At 45.5% G+C, this 17994-nt stretch overlaps 3 protein-coding genes across 3 annotated transcripts in view; all 3 read right to left on the reverse strand.

The window, feature by feature from the left end:
* Positions 1-10478, reverse strand: part of MUC16 (mucin 16, cell surface associated) — a 48594-nt gene extending 38116 nt beyond the window's left edge. The window contains 3 exon segments of the mRNA XM_039516209.1: positions 450-3401; positions 4679-7636; positions 8913-10478. Of these exon segments, the coding sequence (XP_039372143.1) occupies positions 450-3401; positions 4679-7636; positions 8913-9882 (6880 nt within the window). The 5' untranslated portion in view covers positions 9883-10478.
* A 365-nt stretch (positions 10479-10843) lies between these two features.
* LOC120391946 (mucin-5AC-like) lies at positions 10844-12744 on the reverse strand. The gene is made up of 2 exons (XM_039516210.1): positions 11131-12744; positions 10844-10915 (listed from the first exon to the last, which is right to left on the reverse strand). The coding sequence occupies exons 1-2, from the start codon at positions 12466-12468 to the stop codon at positions 10844-10846; spliced, it is 1410 nt and encodes a 469-aa protein (XP_039372144.1). The 5' UTR covers positions 12469-12744.
* Positions 12745-13667: 923 nt separating this feature from the next.
* On the reverse strand, positions 13668-17972 carry LOC120391947 (cell wall protein DAN4-like). Its single transcript, XM_039516212.1, has 3 exons — positions 17699-17972; positions 14621-15304; positions 13668-13777 (listed from the first exon to the last, which is right to left on the reverse strand). The coding sequence occupies exons 1-3, from the start codon at positions 17961-17963 to the stop codon at positions 13668-13670; spliced, it is 1059 nt and encodes a 352-aa protein (XP_039372146.1). The 5' UTR covers positions 17964-17972.
* Between the last annotated feature and the right edge of the window lie 22 nt (positions 17973-17994).

Raw genomic sequence — 17994 nt, forward strand, 5'->3', positions numbered from 1 at the left:
TCGGAGAATTCCTGTTTCAATACCTTTCTTGTCAGTTTCTATCCCCTTTCCACCCACATTTATTTATGTTCGTTAATAAGTTTCAAGAAGATTATTTACCTTCAGTTAAGCAGGTAACATTTTTATAATAAGACACTCCCATATGTTCTATTTATTCTTTCTTTTATGTTCATATCTCCCTTGTTTCCTATACCCATGGAAAGTCTACATTTTGCCACTTCTATCCCAAATAATATTCAATTACTCTAGGTAGCATGAAACGTTCATTTTTTTAATCCACAAAATATCTCCATTCGAATTAGATAAACACTGATAAAAATTGTTTCTTTTACTATGTGACTTCAAAAGGATGACAACCTGGACTCCTGCTGCTTAAAATGGGTCTGAACTCATGGAGAACCAAATTCTGCAACTACAAAGGATACACAAGAGGAAAACAATGCCCTTACTTGTCAAAGCAGCTGTGGTAGGTGAAAGCGATGTTGTGGTTGTCACAGAGATGGCTGCTGTTGTCTCCCCTCTGATAGGGACACCCAAAGCGGTTGTGGTCTCAGCTGGGGAAGTTGTAAAAAGGGCAGATGTGGTTGTTGCCTGTGTTGTAGTGGAAGTGTAAGTTGTTGTGGTCTCAGCAGGGGTAGTGCTGATTAGAGCCGCAGTGCTTCTCTCTGCTGCTGTAGCAATGGGTGATGTTTTAGTAGTCTCGGCGAGAACAGTGGTGACAGGGGATGCAGTGGGTGTCCCCCGTTCTGTAGTGGTGCCCAAAGCTATTGGGATCTCAGATGGGGAATTGGTCTCCAGAGCAGATGTGGATGTTTTAGGAGCTGCTGTGGTGGGAGTCAGTGTCACTGTGGTCTCAGCAGGAGAAGTCACCGTAACAGCAACTGTGGATGTCTCTGCTAAAGAGGAGGTGACAGCACTTGTGGTTGCGGTGGGATAAGTGACAAGACGGGCAGCTGTGGGTGTCTCAACTTCTGTAGAGGTGCTGGGAATTCTTGTGGTCTCAGAGGGCAAACTTGTCTCAAGACGGACTGTGGATGTCAACGGTAAAATAGAAGTGACTCCAGTTGTGGTCTCAGTGGGGGAGGTGGCCACAGAGACTGGTGTGGTGATAGCCAGAGTGGTGGTTGTTTCAACTGGGGAAGTAGTAGGAAGGGCAACTGTGGTTGTCTCCGCTACTGTAGTGGCAGTAGTTACTGCTTTAGTCTCTGCTGAGGAACCGGTCTCTAAAGGAGTTGTGAGTGTTTCTGTTATGGTAGATGTCCCTACAGGTGTACTCTTAGGTAACAAAGTGGTAGGAAGAGGAACTGTGGTAGTCTCTTCCACTGTAGAGGAGCCAGTTATTCGTGAAGATTGAGCTTGGAAAGTAATCTCTGCAGGAGCTGTGGAGGTCTCTAGAATGGTAGAAGTAGCTACAGCCATGCTCCCAGGTAGTGCAGTGGTAGGAGGTGAAGCTGTGGTTGTCTCCCCCATGGAGCTGGAACTCGTCGTTGCTGTAGTCGCAGCTGCAGAAGTGGTCTCTACAGGAGTTGTTAATGTTTCTGCTATGGTAGAAGTGGTTATAGCTGTGCTCATAAGGGCTGAAGTGGTAGGAAGGGCAACCGTGGCTGTCTCTTCTACTTTAGTGGTACTAGTTATTGCAGCAGTCTCAGCTAAGGAAGTGGTCTTTAGAGTAGCTGTGGAGGTTTGTAGAATAGGAGCTGTAACTGTGCTTTCAGGCTGTGAAATTGTAGGAAGGGGAAGTGTGGTTGTCTCCCTGACTGTAGAGGCAGTAATTATTTCTGCTGTCTCTGCTAAGGAAGTAGATTCTAGTGGCGCGGTGGAGGTCTCTGGACTAGCAGAAATGGCTACGGTTGTGCTCTGAGGTAATGAAATGGTAGGAAGCGCAACCGTGGTTGTCTCTTCTACTATAGTTGTACTAGTTATTGCTGTAGTCTCAGCCAGGGAAGTGGACTCCTGAGGAGCTGTGGAGGTCTCTGGAATAAGAGACGAGGCTACTGTGGTGCTTTCAGGAAGAGAAGTGGTAGGAAAGGCAACGGTGGTTGTCTCTTCTAGTGTAGTGGCATTAGTTGTTGCTGCAGTCTCCGCTAGGAAAGTGGTCTCTGGAAGAGCTGTGGTAGTCTTTTGAATAACAGAAGTGGCTGATGCCATAGTCCCAGGTAGTGAAGCAGTAGGAAAGAGAACCGTGGTTGTCTCTTCTGCTGTGCTGGTACTAGATATTGCTGTAGTCTTAGCTACAGAAGTGGTCCCTACGGGAGAGGTGGAGGTCTCTGGTATAGTAGAGGAGACTATAGCTGTACTTTCATGGATTGAAGTAGTAGGGAGAGTAATTGTGGTTGTCTCGCCTACTGCAGTGGTGCCAGTTACTGCTGTAGTCTCATTTGGGGAAGAGGCTTCCAGAGCACTGGCTGAGGTCTCTGAAATAGTAGAGATGGCTGCCTCTGTGGTCCTAAGAAGTTGTGTTGTAGAAAGAGGTACTGAAGTCATCCCCTCTATTGTAGTAGTACTAGTTATTGCTGTAGTTTCAGCTGCAGAAGTTGTCTCTAGCGGAGAGGTGGATGTTTCTCCTATGGTTCTTGTGGATATAGCTGTGCTTTCGGGTTGTGAAATTGTAGAAAGGGGAAGTCTCGTTGTCTCTTCAGTTGTAGTGGTACTAATTATTACTGTAGTCTCAGCTGTGGATGTGGTTTGTAGAGGAGATTTGGTCTCATAGAGTGAACTGGTTGGGAGGACAATTGTGGTTCTCTCCTTGACTGTAGTAGTAGTTGTTGCTGTAGTCTCAGTTGGAGAAGTGGTCTGTGGAGGCCATGTGGATGTCTCTGGAATAGGAGAGGTGGCTTCAGCTGTGCTCTGAGGTAGTGAAGTGCTAGGAAGAGCAACCATGGTTGTCCCCTCTACTGTCCTGTTACCAAGTAATGCCGTAGTCTCACCTGGGAAAGTGGTCTCTAGAGGAGATGTAGACGTTTCTGCTGTTGCAGAGGTGGCTGCAACGGTCATAACAGATGTTGAACTAGCAGTCTGAATGATTGTGGTTGGCTGTGATGTGGAAGTGCTAATTAGTGCTGTGGGCTCAGCTAGGGAGGAGGTTGGATGAGCAGAAGTGGATGTCTCTGCTAACGTAGAGGTAGCTGCAGTTTTAGTCTCAGCTGTGGAAGTGGACGCTGGGGCTGCGGTGGTGGATTCTGCTCCTGTTGTTAGGTACGTTGCGGTGGTCCCAGGTTTGTTTGGGATCACAGGAGCTGCTGCTTTGGTGGTACTCTCTAATGTTGTACTTCTGGTCGTGATGGTGGTGGTAGTGGTGGTTTTAACCACAGGAGTTGTCTGTGTTGTTGTGACATTATTCTCTTTATTTTGTTCCACTGGCTTAATGGTCTTCTGGTCGATTATTTCTGTTATTTCACGATCTGTGTAGAGAAATTTATCTCCATTATGCTATTTTACATAGCTGCTTATACCACATGTTGAGTGCAAATCGACGGAATATGCATATCAAAATAATACATGGTCATTGTGAGTATACACATTGTTTGTTTTAGCTTGAACATTCCAACAATTTCTCCCCAATTGTAAATTTATTCTATGTTTATCACAATTTACATGTAGAATGAATGGGAGATTCACTGCAGAGGTAAAATAACCTGAGCATGCCTCCCAGAGCAGGCCACTCATGTCAGTTCACCCAAAACAGTTTCGGGGGGAGAGGAGGAGGAGAATGTCCTTCCTCATAACTTTTAGCCCAGTGGTTCAGGTCCTCACTTGGGATGTGGAAGACTGACTGTTGCACTGTCGATAAATAATGAATCATTTGTGCAGGCGATCTGGGTCCTGAATCTCCCACATCCCAGGAGAGGGCTCTAATGAAAAAGATATAGAATCATTCTTACACATTCTCTCTCTCTCCTCCTATCCCTGCACACTCATTTTATAGGCGCCTAGGTGTCTATCTGAGGCTCCGTGATACACAGTGATCTTCTAACTTCCTATAAGAGCATCACAAGAGCGAGTGCCATTTGCGCATTCAGGCTTTAACTTTTTAAGTGCCGCTGACTTCAGTGAGACTGCTCAGTTGCGTGAGTGCTTTGCTGAAGAGGGACGAACTTAGTCATATGCTTAATGTTAAGCACATGCTGAAGGACTTAAATATTTTCCTGAATTGGGGCCTTAGTACTTAATATTTCCTTTTCAAGCTTTCAAGATACTCTTGTAAATGGGAAATAATGACCAAGAAAAATTCAGAGAATTCCTGTTTCAATACCCTTTTTGTCAGTTTGTATCCCCTTTCCTCCCACATTTATTTATGTTCGTTAATAAGTTTGGAAAAGATTATTTAACTTCAGTTAAGCCGGCAACATTTTTATAATAAGACACTCCCATATGTTCTATTTATTCTTTCTTTTATGTTCATATCTCCCTTGTTTCCTATACCCATGGAAAGTCTACATTTTGCCATTTCTATCCCAAATAATATTCAATTACTCTAGGTAGCATGAAAAGTTCATTTTTTTTAGCCACAAAATATCTCCATTCGAATTACATAAACCCTAATAAAAATTGTTTCTTTTAATGCGTGACTTCAGAAGGATGACAACCCGGACTCCTACTGCTTAAAATGGGTCTGAACTCATGGGGAAGCAAATTCTGCAACTACAAAGGAAACACAAGAGGAAAACAATGCCCTTACTTGTCAAAGCAGCTGTGGTAGGTGAAAGCGATGTTGTGGTTGTCACAGAGATGGCTGCTGTTGTCTCCCCTCTGATAGGAACGCCCAAAGCGGTTGTGGTCTCAGCTGGGGAAGTTGTAAAAAGGGCAGATGTGGTTGTTGCCTGTGTTGTAGTGGAAGTGTAAGTTGTTGAGGTCTCAGCAGGGGTGGTGCTGATTGGAGCCGCAGTGTTTCTCTCTGCTGCTGTAGCAATGGGTGATGTTTTAGTAGTCCCAGCTAGAACAGTGGTCACAGGGGATGCTGTGGGTGTCCCCAGTTCTGTAGTGGTGCCCAAAGCTATTGGGATCTCAGATGGGGAATTGGTCTCCAGAGCAGATGTGGATGTTTTAAGAGCTGCTGTGGTAGGAATCAGTGTCAATGTGGTCTTAGCCGGAGAAGTCACCGTAACAGCAACTGTGGATGTCTCTGCTAAAGAGGAGGTGACAGCACTTGTGGTCACAGTGGGATAAGTGACAAGACGGGCAGCTGTGGGTGTCTCAACTTCTGTAGAGGTGCTGGGAATTCTTGTGGTCTCAGAGGGCAAACTTGTCTCAAGACGGACTGTGGATGTCAATGGTAAAATAGAAGTGACTCCAGTTGTGGTCTCAGTGGGGGATGTGGCCACAGGGACTGGTGTGGTGATAGCCAGAGTGGTGGTTGTTTCAACTGGGGAAGTAGTAGGAAGGGTAACTGTGCTTGTCTGCTCCACTGTAGTGGCAGTAGTTACTGCTGTAGTTTCTGCTGAGGAACCGGTCTCTAAAGGAGTTGTGAGTGTTTCTGTTATGGTAGATGTCCCTACAGGTGTACTCTTAGGTAACAAAGTGGTAGGAAGAGGAACCGTGGTAGTCTCTTCCACTGTAGAGGAGCCAGTTATTCCTGAAGACTGAGCTTGGAAAGTAGTCTCTGCAGGAGCTGTGGAGGTCTCTAGAATAGTAGAAGTAGCTACAGCCATGCTCCCAGGTAGTGCAGTGGTAGGAGGTGAAGCTGTGGTTGTCTCCCCCATGGAGCTGGAACTCGTTGTTGCTGTAGTCGCAGCTGCAGAAGTGGTCTCTACAGGAGTTGTTAATGTTTCTGCTATGGTAGAAGTGGTTATAGCTGTGCTCATATGGGCTGAAGTGGTAGGAAGGGAAACCGTGGCTGTGTCTTCTACTTTAGTGGTACTAGTTATTGCAGCAGTCTCTGCTAAGGAAGTGGTCTTTAGAGTAGCTGTGGAGGTTTGTAGAATAGGAGCTGTAACTGCAGCTGTGCTTTCAGGCTGTGAAATTGTAGGAAGGGGAAGTGTGGTTGTCTCCTTGACTGTAGAGGCAGTAGTTATTGCTGCTGTCTCTGCTAAGGAAGTAGATACAAGTGGCGCGGTGGAGGTCTGTGGACTAGCAGAAGTGGCTACGGTTGTGCTCTGAGGTAATGAAATGGTGGGAAGCACAACCGTGGTTGTCTCTTCTACTATAGTTGTACTAGTTATTGCTGTAGTCTCAGCCAGGGAAGTGGACTCCCAAGGAGCTGTGGAGGTCTCTGGAATAAGAGACGAGGCTACTGTGGTGCTTTCAGGAAGAGAAGTGGTAGGAAAGGCAACGGTGGTTGTCTCTTCTAGTGTAGTGGCATTAGTTGTTGCTGCAGTCTCCGCTAGGGAAGTGGTCTCTGGAAGAGCTGTGGTAGTCTTTTGAATAACAGAAGTGGCTGATGCCATAGTCCCAGGTAGTGAAGCAGTAGGAAAGAGAACCGTGGTTGTCTCTTCTGCTGTGCTGGTACTAGATATTGCTGTAGTCTTAGCTACAGAAGTGGTCCCTACGGGAGAGGTGGAGGTCTCTGGTATAGTAGAGGTGGCTATAGCTGTACTTTCATGGGGTGAAGTAGTAGGAAGAGTAATTGTGGTTATCTCAGCTACTGCAGTGGTACCAGTTACTGCTGTAGTCTCATTTAGGGAAGAGGTCTCCAGAGCACTGGCTGAGGTCTCTGAAATAGTAGAGATGGCTGCCTCTGTGGTCCTAAGAAGTTGTGTTGTAGAAAGAGGTACTGAAGTCATCCCCTCTATTGTGGTAGTACTAGTTATTGCTGTAGTTTTAGCTGCAGAAGTTGTCTCTAGCGGAGAGGTGGATGTTTCTCCTATGGTTCTTGTGGATAAAGCTGTGCTTTCGGGTTGTGAAATTGTAGAAAGGGGAAGTCTCGTTGTCTCTTCAGTTGTAGTGGTACTAATTATTACTGTAGTCTCAGCTGTGGATGTGGTTTGTAGAGGAGATTTGGTCTCATAGAGTGAACTGGTTGGGAGGACAATTGTGGTTCTCTCCTTGAGTGTAGTAGTAGTTGTTGCTGTAGTCTCAGTTGGAGAAGTGGTCTGTGGAGGCCATGTGGATGTCTCTGGAATAGTAGAGGTGGCTTCAGCTGTGCTCTGAGGTAGTGAAGTGCTAGGAAGAGCAACCATGGTTGTCCCCTCTACTGTCCTGTTACCAAGTAATGCCGTAGTCTCACCTGGGAAAGTGGTCTCTAGAGGAGATGTAGACGTTTCTGCTGTTGCAGAGGTGGCTGCAATGGTCATAACAGACGTTGAACTAGCAGGCAGAGTGATTGTGGTTGGCTGTGATGTGGAAGTGCTCATTAGTGCTGTGGGCTCAGCTAGGGAGGAGGTTGGATGAGCAGAAGTGGATGTCTCTGCTAACATAGAGGTAGCTGCAGTTTTAGTCTCAGCTGTGGAAGTGGACGCTGGGGCTGCGGTGGTGGATTCTGCTCCTGTTGTGAGGTACGTTGCAGTGGTCCCAGGTTTGTTTGGGATCACAGGAGCTGCTGCTTTGGTGGTACTCTCTAATGTTGTACTTCTGGTCGTGGTGGTGGTGGTAGTGGTGGTTTTAACCACAGGAGTTGTCTGTGTTGTTGTGACATTATTATCTTTATTTTGTTCCACTGGCTTAATGGTCTTCTGGTCGATTATTTCTGTTATTTCACCATCTGTGTAGAGAAATGTATCTCCATTATGCTATTTTACATAGGTGCTTATACCACATGTTGAGTGCAAATCGACGGAATATGCATATCAATAATACATGGTCATTGTGAATATACACATTGTTTGTTTTAGGTTGAACATTCCAACAATTTCTCCCCAGTTGTAAATTTATTCTATGTTTATCACAATTTACATGTAGAATGAATGGGAGATTCACTGCAGAGGTAAAATAACCTGAGCATGCCTCCCAGAGCAGGCCACTCATGTCAGTTCACCCAAAACAGTTTCGGGGGGAGAGGAGGAGGAGAATGTCCTTCCTCATAACGTTTAGCCCAGTGGGTTCAGGTCCTCACTTGGGATGTGGAAGACTGACTGTTGCACTGTCGATAAATAATGAATCATTTGTGCAGGCGATCTGGGTCCTGAATCTCCCACATCCCAGGAGAGGGCTCTAATGAAAAAGATATAGAATCATTCTTACACATTCTCTCTCTCTCCTCCTATCCCTGCACACTCATTTTATAGGCGCCTAGGTGTCTATCTGAGGCTCCGTGATACACAGTGATCTTCTAACTTCCTATAAGAGCATCACAAGAGCGAGTGCCATTTGCGCATTCAGGCTTTAACTTTTTAAGTGCCGCTGACTTCAGTGAGACTGCTCAGTTGCGTGAGTGCTTTGCTGAAGAGGGACGAACTTAGTCATATGCTTAATGTTAAGCACATGCTGAAGGACTTAAATATTTTCCTGAATTGGGGCCTTAGTACTTAATATTTCCTTTTCAAGCTTTCAAGATACTCTTGTAAATGGGAAATAATGACCAAGAAAAATTCAGAGAATTCCTGTTTCAATACCCTTTTTGTCAGTTTGTATCCCCTTTCCTCCCACATTTATTTATGTTCGTTAATAAGTTTGGAAAAGATTATTTAACTTCAGTTAAGCCGGCAACATTTTTATAATAAGACACTCCCATATGTTCTATTTATTCTTTCTTTTATGTTCATATCTCCCTTGTTTCCTATACCCATGGAAAGTCTACATTTTGCCATTTCTATCCCAAATAATATTCAATTACTCTAGGTAGCATGAAAAGTTCATTTTTTTTAGCCACAAAATATCTCCATTCGAATTACATAAACCCTAATAAAAATTGTTTCTTTTAATGCGTGACTTCAGAAGGATGACAACCCGGACTCCTACTGCTTAAAATGGGTCTGAACTCATGGAGAAGCAAATTCTGCAACTACAAAGGAAACACAAGAGGAAAACAATGCCCTTACTTGTCAAAGCAGCTGTGGTAGGTGAAAGCGATGTTGTGGTTGTCACAGAGATGGCTGCTGTTGTCTCCCCTCTGATAGGGACGCCCAAAGCGGTTGTGGTCTCAGCTGGGGAAGTTGTAAAAAGGGCAGATGTGGTTGTTGCCTGTGTTGTAGTGGAAGTGTAAGTTGTTGAGGTCTCAGCAGGGGTGGTGCTGATTGGAGCCGCAGTGCTTCTCTCTGCTGCTGTAGCAATGGGTGATGTTTTAGTAGTCCCAGCTAGAACAGTGGACACAGGGGATGCTGTGGGTGTCCCCAGTTCTGTAGTGGTGCCCAAAGCTATTGGGATCTCAGATGGGGAATTGGTCTCCAGAGCAGATGTGGATGTTTTAAGAGCTGCTGTGGTAGGAATCAGTGTCAATGTGGTCTTAGCCGGAGAAGTCACCGTAACAGCAACTGTGGATGTCTCTGCTAAAGAGGAGGTGACTGCACTTGTGGTCACAGTGGGATAAGTGACAAGACGGGCAGATGTGGGTGTCTCAACTTCTGTAGAGGTGCTGGGAATTCTTGTGGTCTCAGAGGGCAAGCTTGTCTCAAGACGGACTGTGGATGTCAACGGTAAAATAGAAGTGACTCCAGTTGTGGTCTCAGTGGGGGATGTGGCCACAGGGACTGGTGTGGTGATAGCCAGAGTGGTGGTTGTTTCAACTGGGGAAGTAGTAGGAAGGGTAACTGTGGTTGTCTGCTCCACTGTAGTGGCAGTAGTTACTGCTGTAGTCTCTGCTGAGGAACCGGTCTCTAAAGGAGTTGTGAGTGTTTCTGCTATGGTAGATGTCCCTACAGGTGTACTCTTAGGTAACGAAGTGGTAGGAAGAGGAACCGTGGTAGTCTCTTCCACTGTAGAGGAGCCAGTTATTCCTGAAGACTGAGCTTGGAAAGTACTCTCTACAGGAGCTGTGGAGGTCTCTAGAATAGTAGAAGTAGCTACAGCCATGCTCCCAGGTAGTGCAGTGGTAGGAGGTGAAGCTGTGGTTGTCTCCCCCATGGAGCTGGAACTCGTTGTTGCTGTAGTCGCAGCTGCAGAAGTGGTCTCTACAGGAGTTGTTAATGTTTCTGCTATGGTAGAAATGGTTATAGCTGTGCTCATATGGGCTGAAGTGGTAGGAAGGGAAACCGTGGCTGTGTCTTCTACTTTAGTGGTACTAGTTATTGCAGCAGTCTCTGCTAAGGAAGTGGTCTTTAGAGTAGCTGTGGAGGTTTGTAGAATAGGAGCTGTAACTGCAGCTGTGCTTTCAGGCTGTGAAATTGTAGGAAGGGGAAGTGTGGTTGTCTCCTTGACTGTAGAGGCAGTAGTTATTGCTGCTGTCTCTGCTAAGGAAGTAGATACAAGTGGCGCGGTGGAGGTCTGTGGACTAGCAGAAGTGGCTATGGTTGTGCTCTGAGGTAATGAAATGGTGGGAAGCACAACCGTGGTTGTCTCTTCTACTATAGTTGTACTAGTTATTGCTGTAGTCTCAGCCAGGGAAGTGGACTCCCAAGGAGCTGTGGAGGTCTCTGGAATAAGAGACGAGGCTACTGTGGTGCTTTCAGGAAGAGAAGTGGTAGGAAAGGCAACGGTGGTTGTCTCTTCTAGTGTAGTGGCATTAGTTGTTGCTGTAGTCTCCGCTAGGGAAGTGGTCTCTGGAAGAGCTGTTGTAGTCTTTTGAATAACAGAAGTGGCTGATGCCATAGTCCCAGGTAGTGAAGCAGTAGGAAAGAGAACCGTGGTTGTCTCTTCTGCTGTGCTGGTACTAGATATTGCTGTAGTCTTAGCTACAGAAGTGGTCCTTATGGGAGAGGTAGAGGTCTCTGGTATAGTAGAGGTGGCTATAGCTGTACTTCCATGGGGTGAAGTAATAGGGAGAGTAATTGTGGTTGTCTCGCCTACTGCAGTGGTACCAGTTACTGCTGTAGTCTCATTTGGGGAAGAGGCTTCCAGAGCACCAGTTGAGGTCTCTGAAATAGGAGAGGTGGCTGCCTCTGTGGTCCTAAGAAGTTGTGTTGTAGAAAGAGGTAGTGAGGTCATCCCCTCTATTGTAGTAGTACTAGGTATTGCTGTAGTTTCAGCTGCAGAAGTTGTCTCTAGCGGAGAAGTGGATGTTTCTCCTATGGTTCTTGTGGATACAGCTGTGCTTTCAGGTTGTGAAATTGTAGAAAGGGGAAGTCTCGTTGTCTCTTCAGTTGTAGTGGTACTAATTATTACTGTAGTCTCAGCTGTGGATGTGGTTTGTAGAGGAGATTTGGTCTCATAGAGTGAACTGGTTGGGAGGACAATTGTGGTTCTCTCCTTGATTGTAGTAGTAGTTGTTGCTGCAGTCTCAGCTAGCGACATGGTCTCTGGAAGAGCTGTGGTAGTCTTTTGAATAACAGAAGTGGCTGATACCATAGTGCCAGGTAGTGAAGCAGTAGGAAAGAGAAGCATGGTTGTCTTTTCTGCTGTGCTGGTACTAGATATTGCTGTAGTCTTAGCTACAGAAGTGGTCCCTACGGGAGAGGTGGAGGTCTCTGGTATAGTAGAGGTGGCTATAGCTGTACTTTCATGGGGTGAAGTAGTAGGAAGAGTAATTGTGGTTATCTCAGCTACTGCAGTGGTACCAGTTACTGCTGTAGTCTCATTTAGGGAAGAGGTCTCCAGAGCACCGGTTGAAATCGCTGAAATAGTAGAGGTGGCTGCTGCTGTGGTCCTAAGAAGTGTACTGGTAGGAAGAGGAAGTGCGGTTGTCTGTTCTACAGTAGAGCTACTAGTCATTGCTGTAGTTTCAGATAGGGAAGTAGGCTCTAGAGGAGAGGTGGATGTTTCTCCTATGGTTCTTGCGAATACATCTGTGCTTTCGGGTTGTGAAGTTTTAGAAAGGGGAAGTGTGGTTGTCTCTTGAATTGTAGTGGTACTAGTTATTGCTGTCATTTCACCTGGAGACATGGTCTCTACAGGAGAGGTGGATGTCTCTAGTATAGTAGAGGTGTCTGCTGCTGTGGTCCTAAGAAGTGTAGTAGTAGGTAGAAGAACTGCGGTTGTCTTTTCTACTGTAGTGCTTTTAGTTATTGCTGTAGTTTCAGGGACAGAAGTCATCTCAAGGGGAGAGGTGGCTGTTTCTCCTACAGTCGTGGTGGCTACAGGTGTGGTTTCAGGTTGTGAAGCTGTAGAAAGGGGAAGTGTAGTTCTCCCCTCTATTGTTGTAGCACTAATTATTGGTGTAGTCTCAGCCAGGGAAGTGGTCTCTTCTGGAGCTGTGGATGTCTCTGGATTAGTAGAAGTGGCTGCAGCTGTGCTCTCAGGAAGTGAAGTGGTAGGAAGAGCAACAATGGTCGTCCCCTCTACTGTCCTGTTACCAAGTAATGCTGTAGTCTCACCTGGAAAAGTGGTCTCTAGAAGAGATGTGGATGTTTCTGGTGTTGCAGAGGTGGCTGCAATGGTCATAACAGACGTTGAACTAGCAGGCAGAGTGATTGTGGTTGGCTGTGATGTGGAAGTGCTCATTAGTGCTGTGGGCTCAGCTAGAGTGGAGGCTGGATGAGCAGAAGTGGATGTCTCTGCTAACATAGAGGTAGCTGCAGTTTTAGTCTCAGCTGTGGAAGTGGTCACTGGGGCTGCGGTGATGGATTCTGCTCCTGTTGTGAGATACGTTGTGGTGGTCCCAGGTTTGTTTGGGATCACAGAAGCTGCTGCTTTGGTGGTACTCTCTAATGTTGTACTTTTGGTGGTGGTGATGGTGGTGGTTTTAACCACAGGAGTTGTCTGTGTTGTTGTGACATTATTATCTTTATTTTGTTCCACTGGCTTAATGGTCTTCTGGTCGATTATTTCAGTTATTTCACGATCTGTGTAGAGAAATGAATCTCCATTATACTGTTTTATATAGGGGCTTACAGCACATATTAAGTGCAAATCTAAGGAATGTGCATATCAGTAATATATGGTCATTGTGAATATACACAGTGTTTGTTTTAGCTTAAGCATTCCAACATTTTCTCTCCAGTTGTGAATTTTTCTATGTTTCTCACAATTTACATGTAGAATGAATGAGAAATTCACTCTGCAGTTCCCTCTGGAATACATTTTTGCATTTTGTATTCACTGGGCCTCATTCCTGATTACACTAAAGTTCCCATACACTGCTCCAACAGTGGTTGTAACTATAGTTTGCACTCTCTTCAAACCCCCTATATTCATAGATTCCAAGGCTGGAGGGGACAACTGTGCTCATCGAGTCTGACCTCCTGAACACCACAGAACTTCCCGAGAATAACCCCTTTTGAATTAGAGCAGGTCTTAAACAATCTTGATTTTAAAATTACCAATGATGGAGAATCCACATCAACCCTTGGTAAATTTTTCCAATGATTGATTATTCTCACGTTTAAAAATTTACATTTTTTCCCTTCTGAATTTCTCTAGCTTCAACTTCTAGCTATTGGGTCTTGTAATACTTTTGTCTGCTAGATTAAAGAACCTATTATCAAATATTTGTTCCTAAGGCAGGTCCTTACAGATTGTTATCAAGTCACCCCTTAACCTGCTGATTCTTAAGGTAAATAGATTGAGGTCCTTGAGAGCATCACTATAATGCATATTTTTTAATCTTTTACTCATTCTCTGGGCTCTTCTCTGAACCCTCTCCCATTTAGCAACATCCTTCTTGAATTGTGGACACCAGAACTGGACACAATATTCCAGCAGTGGCCCTGTACAGAGGTAAAATAACCTGAGCATGCCTCCCAGAGGAGGCCACTCAGTTGAGTTCACACAAAGCAGCTTCGATGGGAGAAGAGGAGGAGGAGAAGTTCCTCCTCCATAATCTTTAGCCCAGTCGTTAGGGTCCTCACCTGGATGTGGAAGACAAACTGTTGCACTGAGGATAAAGAAAGTCATTTGGGCAGAGGATCTGGACCCTGTGTCTCCCATATCCTTGGTGAGTGCGCTAAACCAAAGGGTATAGAATCACTCTTGTGTGCTCTCTCTCCTCCTCCCTTCTGTCCTCTTTCATTGTATAGGATTCTAGGTGACTAACTCAGGTTTTGTGAATCGCAGTGATTTCCTAACCACCTGTAAGAGCATCACATTGTTTAACTCCATTTGTGCGTCCAAGCTTTAACTTTTTAAGTTTTAGTTTTTCAGTTCCATTAACTTTAGTGAGATTGCTCGGTTACGCACGCAATGAAGAACTTAAGCCTTTTCCTGATTGGGGCCTTAGTTCTTAATATTTTCATTTCAAGTTTGCAAGAAGTTGTTGTAAATGGGAAATAACTACCAAGAAAAATTCATAGAATTCCCATTCCAATACCCTTTTTTTTATCAATTCCTATCCCCTCCCCCGTCCATATTTATCGATGTTAACGAACAATTTTAAAGGGTTCCATTAAGCAGGCGACATTATTATAATAAAAAACTCCCATATGTTCTATTTCTTCTTTCTTTTAGATTCATATCTCCCTTGTTTCTTATACTCTGGGAATTTCTACATTTTGCCCCTTGAAGCCCAAATAAAATCCATCTGTCCTAGGTAGCATGAAACATTCATTTTTGCTATCCTCAACATACCTCAATTCTAAATGGATAAACTCTCAAAAATGTTTAGTTTGAGTCTTCAAAAGGATGACCATCCAGGAACCTGCTGGTTAAAATGGGTCTGGTCTTATGGTGGAGAAAATTCTGCAACTACAAGGACTACCCAAGAGGAAAACAATGCCCTTACTTGTCAATGCAGCTGTGGTAGGTGAAAGCGATGTTGTGGTTGTCACAGAGATGGCTGCTGTTGTCTCCCCTGTGATAGGGACGCCCAAAGCGGTTGTGGTCTCAGCTGGGGAAGTTGTAAAAAGGGCAGATGTGGTTGTTCCCTGTGTTGTAGTGGAAGTGTAAGTTGTTGTGGTCTCAGCAGGGGTAGTGCTGATTGGAGTCACTGTGCTTCTCTCTCCTGCTGTAGCAATGGGTGATGTTTTAGTAGTCTCGGCGAGAACAGTGGTGACAGGGGATGCTGTGGGTGTCCCCAGTTCTGTAGTGGTGCCCAAAGCTATTGGGATCTCAGATGGGGAATTGGTCTCCAGAGCAGATGTGGATGTTTTAAGAGCTGCTGTGGTGGGAATCAGTGTCACTGGGGTCTCAGCTGGAGTAGTCACCGTAACAGCAACTGTGGATGTCTCTGCTAAAGAGGAGGTAACAGCACTTGTGGTTGCGGTGGGATAAGTGACAAGAGGGGCAGCTGTTGTTGTGTCAACTTCTGTAGAGGTGCTGGGAATTCTTGTGGTCTCAGAGGGCAAACTTGTCTCAAGACGGACTGTGGATGTAAATGGTAAAATAGAAGTGACTCCAGTTGTGGTCTCAGTGAGGAAAGTGGCCACAGAAGCTGGTGAGGTGATAGCCAGTGAAGTGGTAACTTCAACTGGGGAAGTATTTGAAAGGGCAACTGTGGTTTTCTCCTCAGCTATAGTGGTTCTAGGTAATTCTGTAGTCTCAGTTAGGAGAGTGGTCTCTAGAGGAGCAATAGATGTCTGTGGAAAAGAAGAGGCAGCTGCTGCTGTGCTCTCAGGTAGTGTAGTAGTAGGAAAAATAATTATGGTTGTTTCTTCTAATGTTGTGCTACTAGTCATTGCTGTAGCTTGAGCTGCAGAAGTCATCTCTAGAGGAGAGGTGGAGGTAATTCCCATGGTAGAGGTGGCTGCAGGAGTGGTTTCAGATTGTGAAGTGCTAAGAAGGGGAAGGGTGGTTGTCCCTTCTATTGTAGAAGTAATAATTATTGGTGTACTCTCAGCTGGGGAAGTGGTCTTTAGCGTGACTGTGTTGGTTTCTGGCGCAGCTGAGGTAGCTATAGCTGTGCTCGCAGGCACTGTAGTCGTGGGATTAAGAAGAATGGTTGTCTCCTCGATTGTAGATATACTAGTTATTGCTGTAGTTTCAGCTACAGAAGTTGTCTGGAAAGGTGAGGTGGCTGTTTCTGCTGTGGTAGAGCTGGCTATATCTGTGCTTTTGGCATGTGAAGTTGCAGGGAGGGAAAGTGTGGTTGTCACTTCACCTCCAGTGGTACTAGTTATTGTTGTCCTCTCTGTTGGGGTTGTGGTTTCTACAGGAGTTATGGAGGTCTCTGGAAATGTTGAAGTGGCTGTTGCTGTGCTCCCAGGTTCTGAAGTTGTAAGAAGGGGAAGCGTGGTTGTCTCTTCACTTCTAGTAGTACTAGTCATTGCTGTAGTTTGAGCTGCAGAAGTCGTCTCTAGAGGAGAGGTGGAGGTTATTCCTGTGGTAGAGGTGGCTGCAGCACTGGTTTCAGGTTGTGAAGTGCTAAGAAGAGGAAGGGTGCTTGTCCCTTCTACTGTAGAAGTACTAATTATTGGTGTACTCTCAGCTGGGGAAGTGGTCTCTTGCGGAACTTTGGTTGTTTCTGGAGCAGTTGAGGTGGCTGCAGTTGTGCTTTGAGGTTGTGAAGTTGCAAGAAGGGAAAGCGTGGTTGTCACTTCAGGTCCAGTGGTACTAATTATTGTTTTGCTCTCTGTTGGCGTTGTGGTTTCTTCATGAGTTGTGGAGGTCTCTGGAAAAGTTGAGGTGGCTGTAGCTGTGCTCCCAGGTTCTGAAGTTGTAAGAAGGGGAAGCGTGGTTGTCTCCTCACTTCTAGTGCTGCTAGTCATTGCTGTAGTTTGAGTTGCAGAAGTCGTCTCTAGAGGAGAGGTGGAGGTTATTCCTATGGTAGAGGTGGCTGCAGCAGTGGTTTCAGATTGTGAAGTGTTAAGAAGGGGAATGGTGCTTGTCCCTTCTATTGTAGAAGTACTAATTATTGGTGTAGTCCCAGCTGGGGAAGTGGTCTTCAGTGTAACTGTGGTGGTTTCTGGAGCAGTTGATGTGGCTGTAGCTATGCTCGCAGGCACTGTATTCGTGGGATTAAGAAGAGTGTTTGTCTCCTCGATTGTAGATGTACTAGTTATTGCTGTAGTTTCAGCTGAAGAAGTTGTCTGGAAAGGTGAGGTGGATTTTTCTGCTGTGGTAGAGCTGGCTATAGCTGTGCTTTCGGCTTGTGAAGTTGCAGGGAGGGAAAATGTGGTTGTCACTTCAGCTCCAGTGGTACTAGTTATTGTTGTCCTCTCTGTTGGGGTTGTGGTTTCTACAGGAGTTGTGGAGGTCTCTGTGAAAGTTGAGGTGGCTGTAGCTGTGCTCCCAGGTTCTGAAGTTGTAAGAAGGGGAAGCGTGGTTGTCTCTTCACTTCTAGTGCTACTAGTCATTGCTGTGGTTTGAGCTGCAGAAGTCGTCTCTAGAGGAGACATGGGAGTTATTCCAATGGTAGAGGTGGCTGCAGCACTGGTTTCAGGTTGTGACGTACTAGGAAGGGGAAGAGTGGTTGTCACCTCTATTTTAGAAATACTAGTCATTGCTGTAGTTTGAGCTGCAGAAGTCATCTCTAGAGGAGAGGTGAAAGTTATTCCCATGGTAGATGTGGCTGCAGCAGTGGTTTCAGATTGTGAAGTGCTAAGAAGGGGAATGGTGCTTCTCGCTTCTACTGTAGAAGTACTAATTATTGGTGTAGTCTCAGCTGGGGAAGTGGTCTCTTGCAGAACTGTGGTTGTTTCTGGAGCAGTTGAGGTGGCTGCAGTTGTGCTTTCAGGTTGTGAAGTTGCAAGAAGGGAAAGTGTGGTTGTCACTTCAGCTCCAGTGGTACTAGTTCTTGTTGTCCTCTCTGTTGGGGTTGTGGTTTCTACAGGAGTTGTGGAGGTCTCTGGAAACCTTGAGGTGGCTGTTGCTGTGCTCCCAGGTTCGGAAGTTGTAAGAAGGGGAAGTGTGATTGTCTCTTCACTTCTAGTGCTAGTAGTCATTGCTGTAGTTTGAGCTGCAGAAGTCGTCTCTGGAGGAGAGGTGGAGGTTATTCCTATGGTAGAGGTGACTGCAGCACTGGTTTCAGGTTGTGAAGTGCTAGGAAGGGGAAGGGTGGTTGTCCCTTCTACTGTAGAACTACTAATTATTGGTGTAGTCTCAGCTGGGGAAGTGGTCTTTAGCGTAACTGACGTGGTTTCTGGCGCAGTTGAGGTGGCTATAGCTGTGCTCGCAGGCAGTTTAGTCATGGGATTAAGAGGAGTGGTTGTCTCCTCGATT

Source organism: Mauremys reevesii, linkage group 26 (genome assembly GCF_016161935.1).
Source record: "Mauremys reevesii isolate NIE-2019 linkage group 26, ASM1616193v1, whole genome shotgun sequence".
In the NCBI taxonomy this organism is placed as follows: domain Eukaryota; kingdom Metazoa; phylum Chordata; order Testudines; family Geoemydidae; genus Mauremys; species Mauremys reevesii.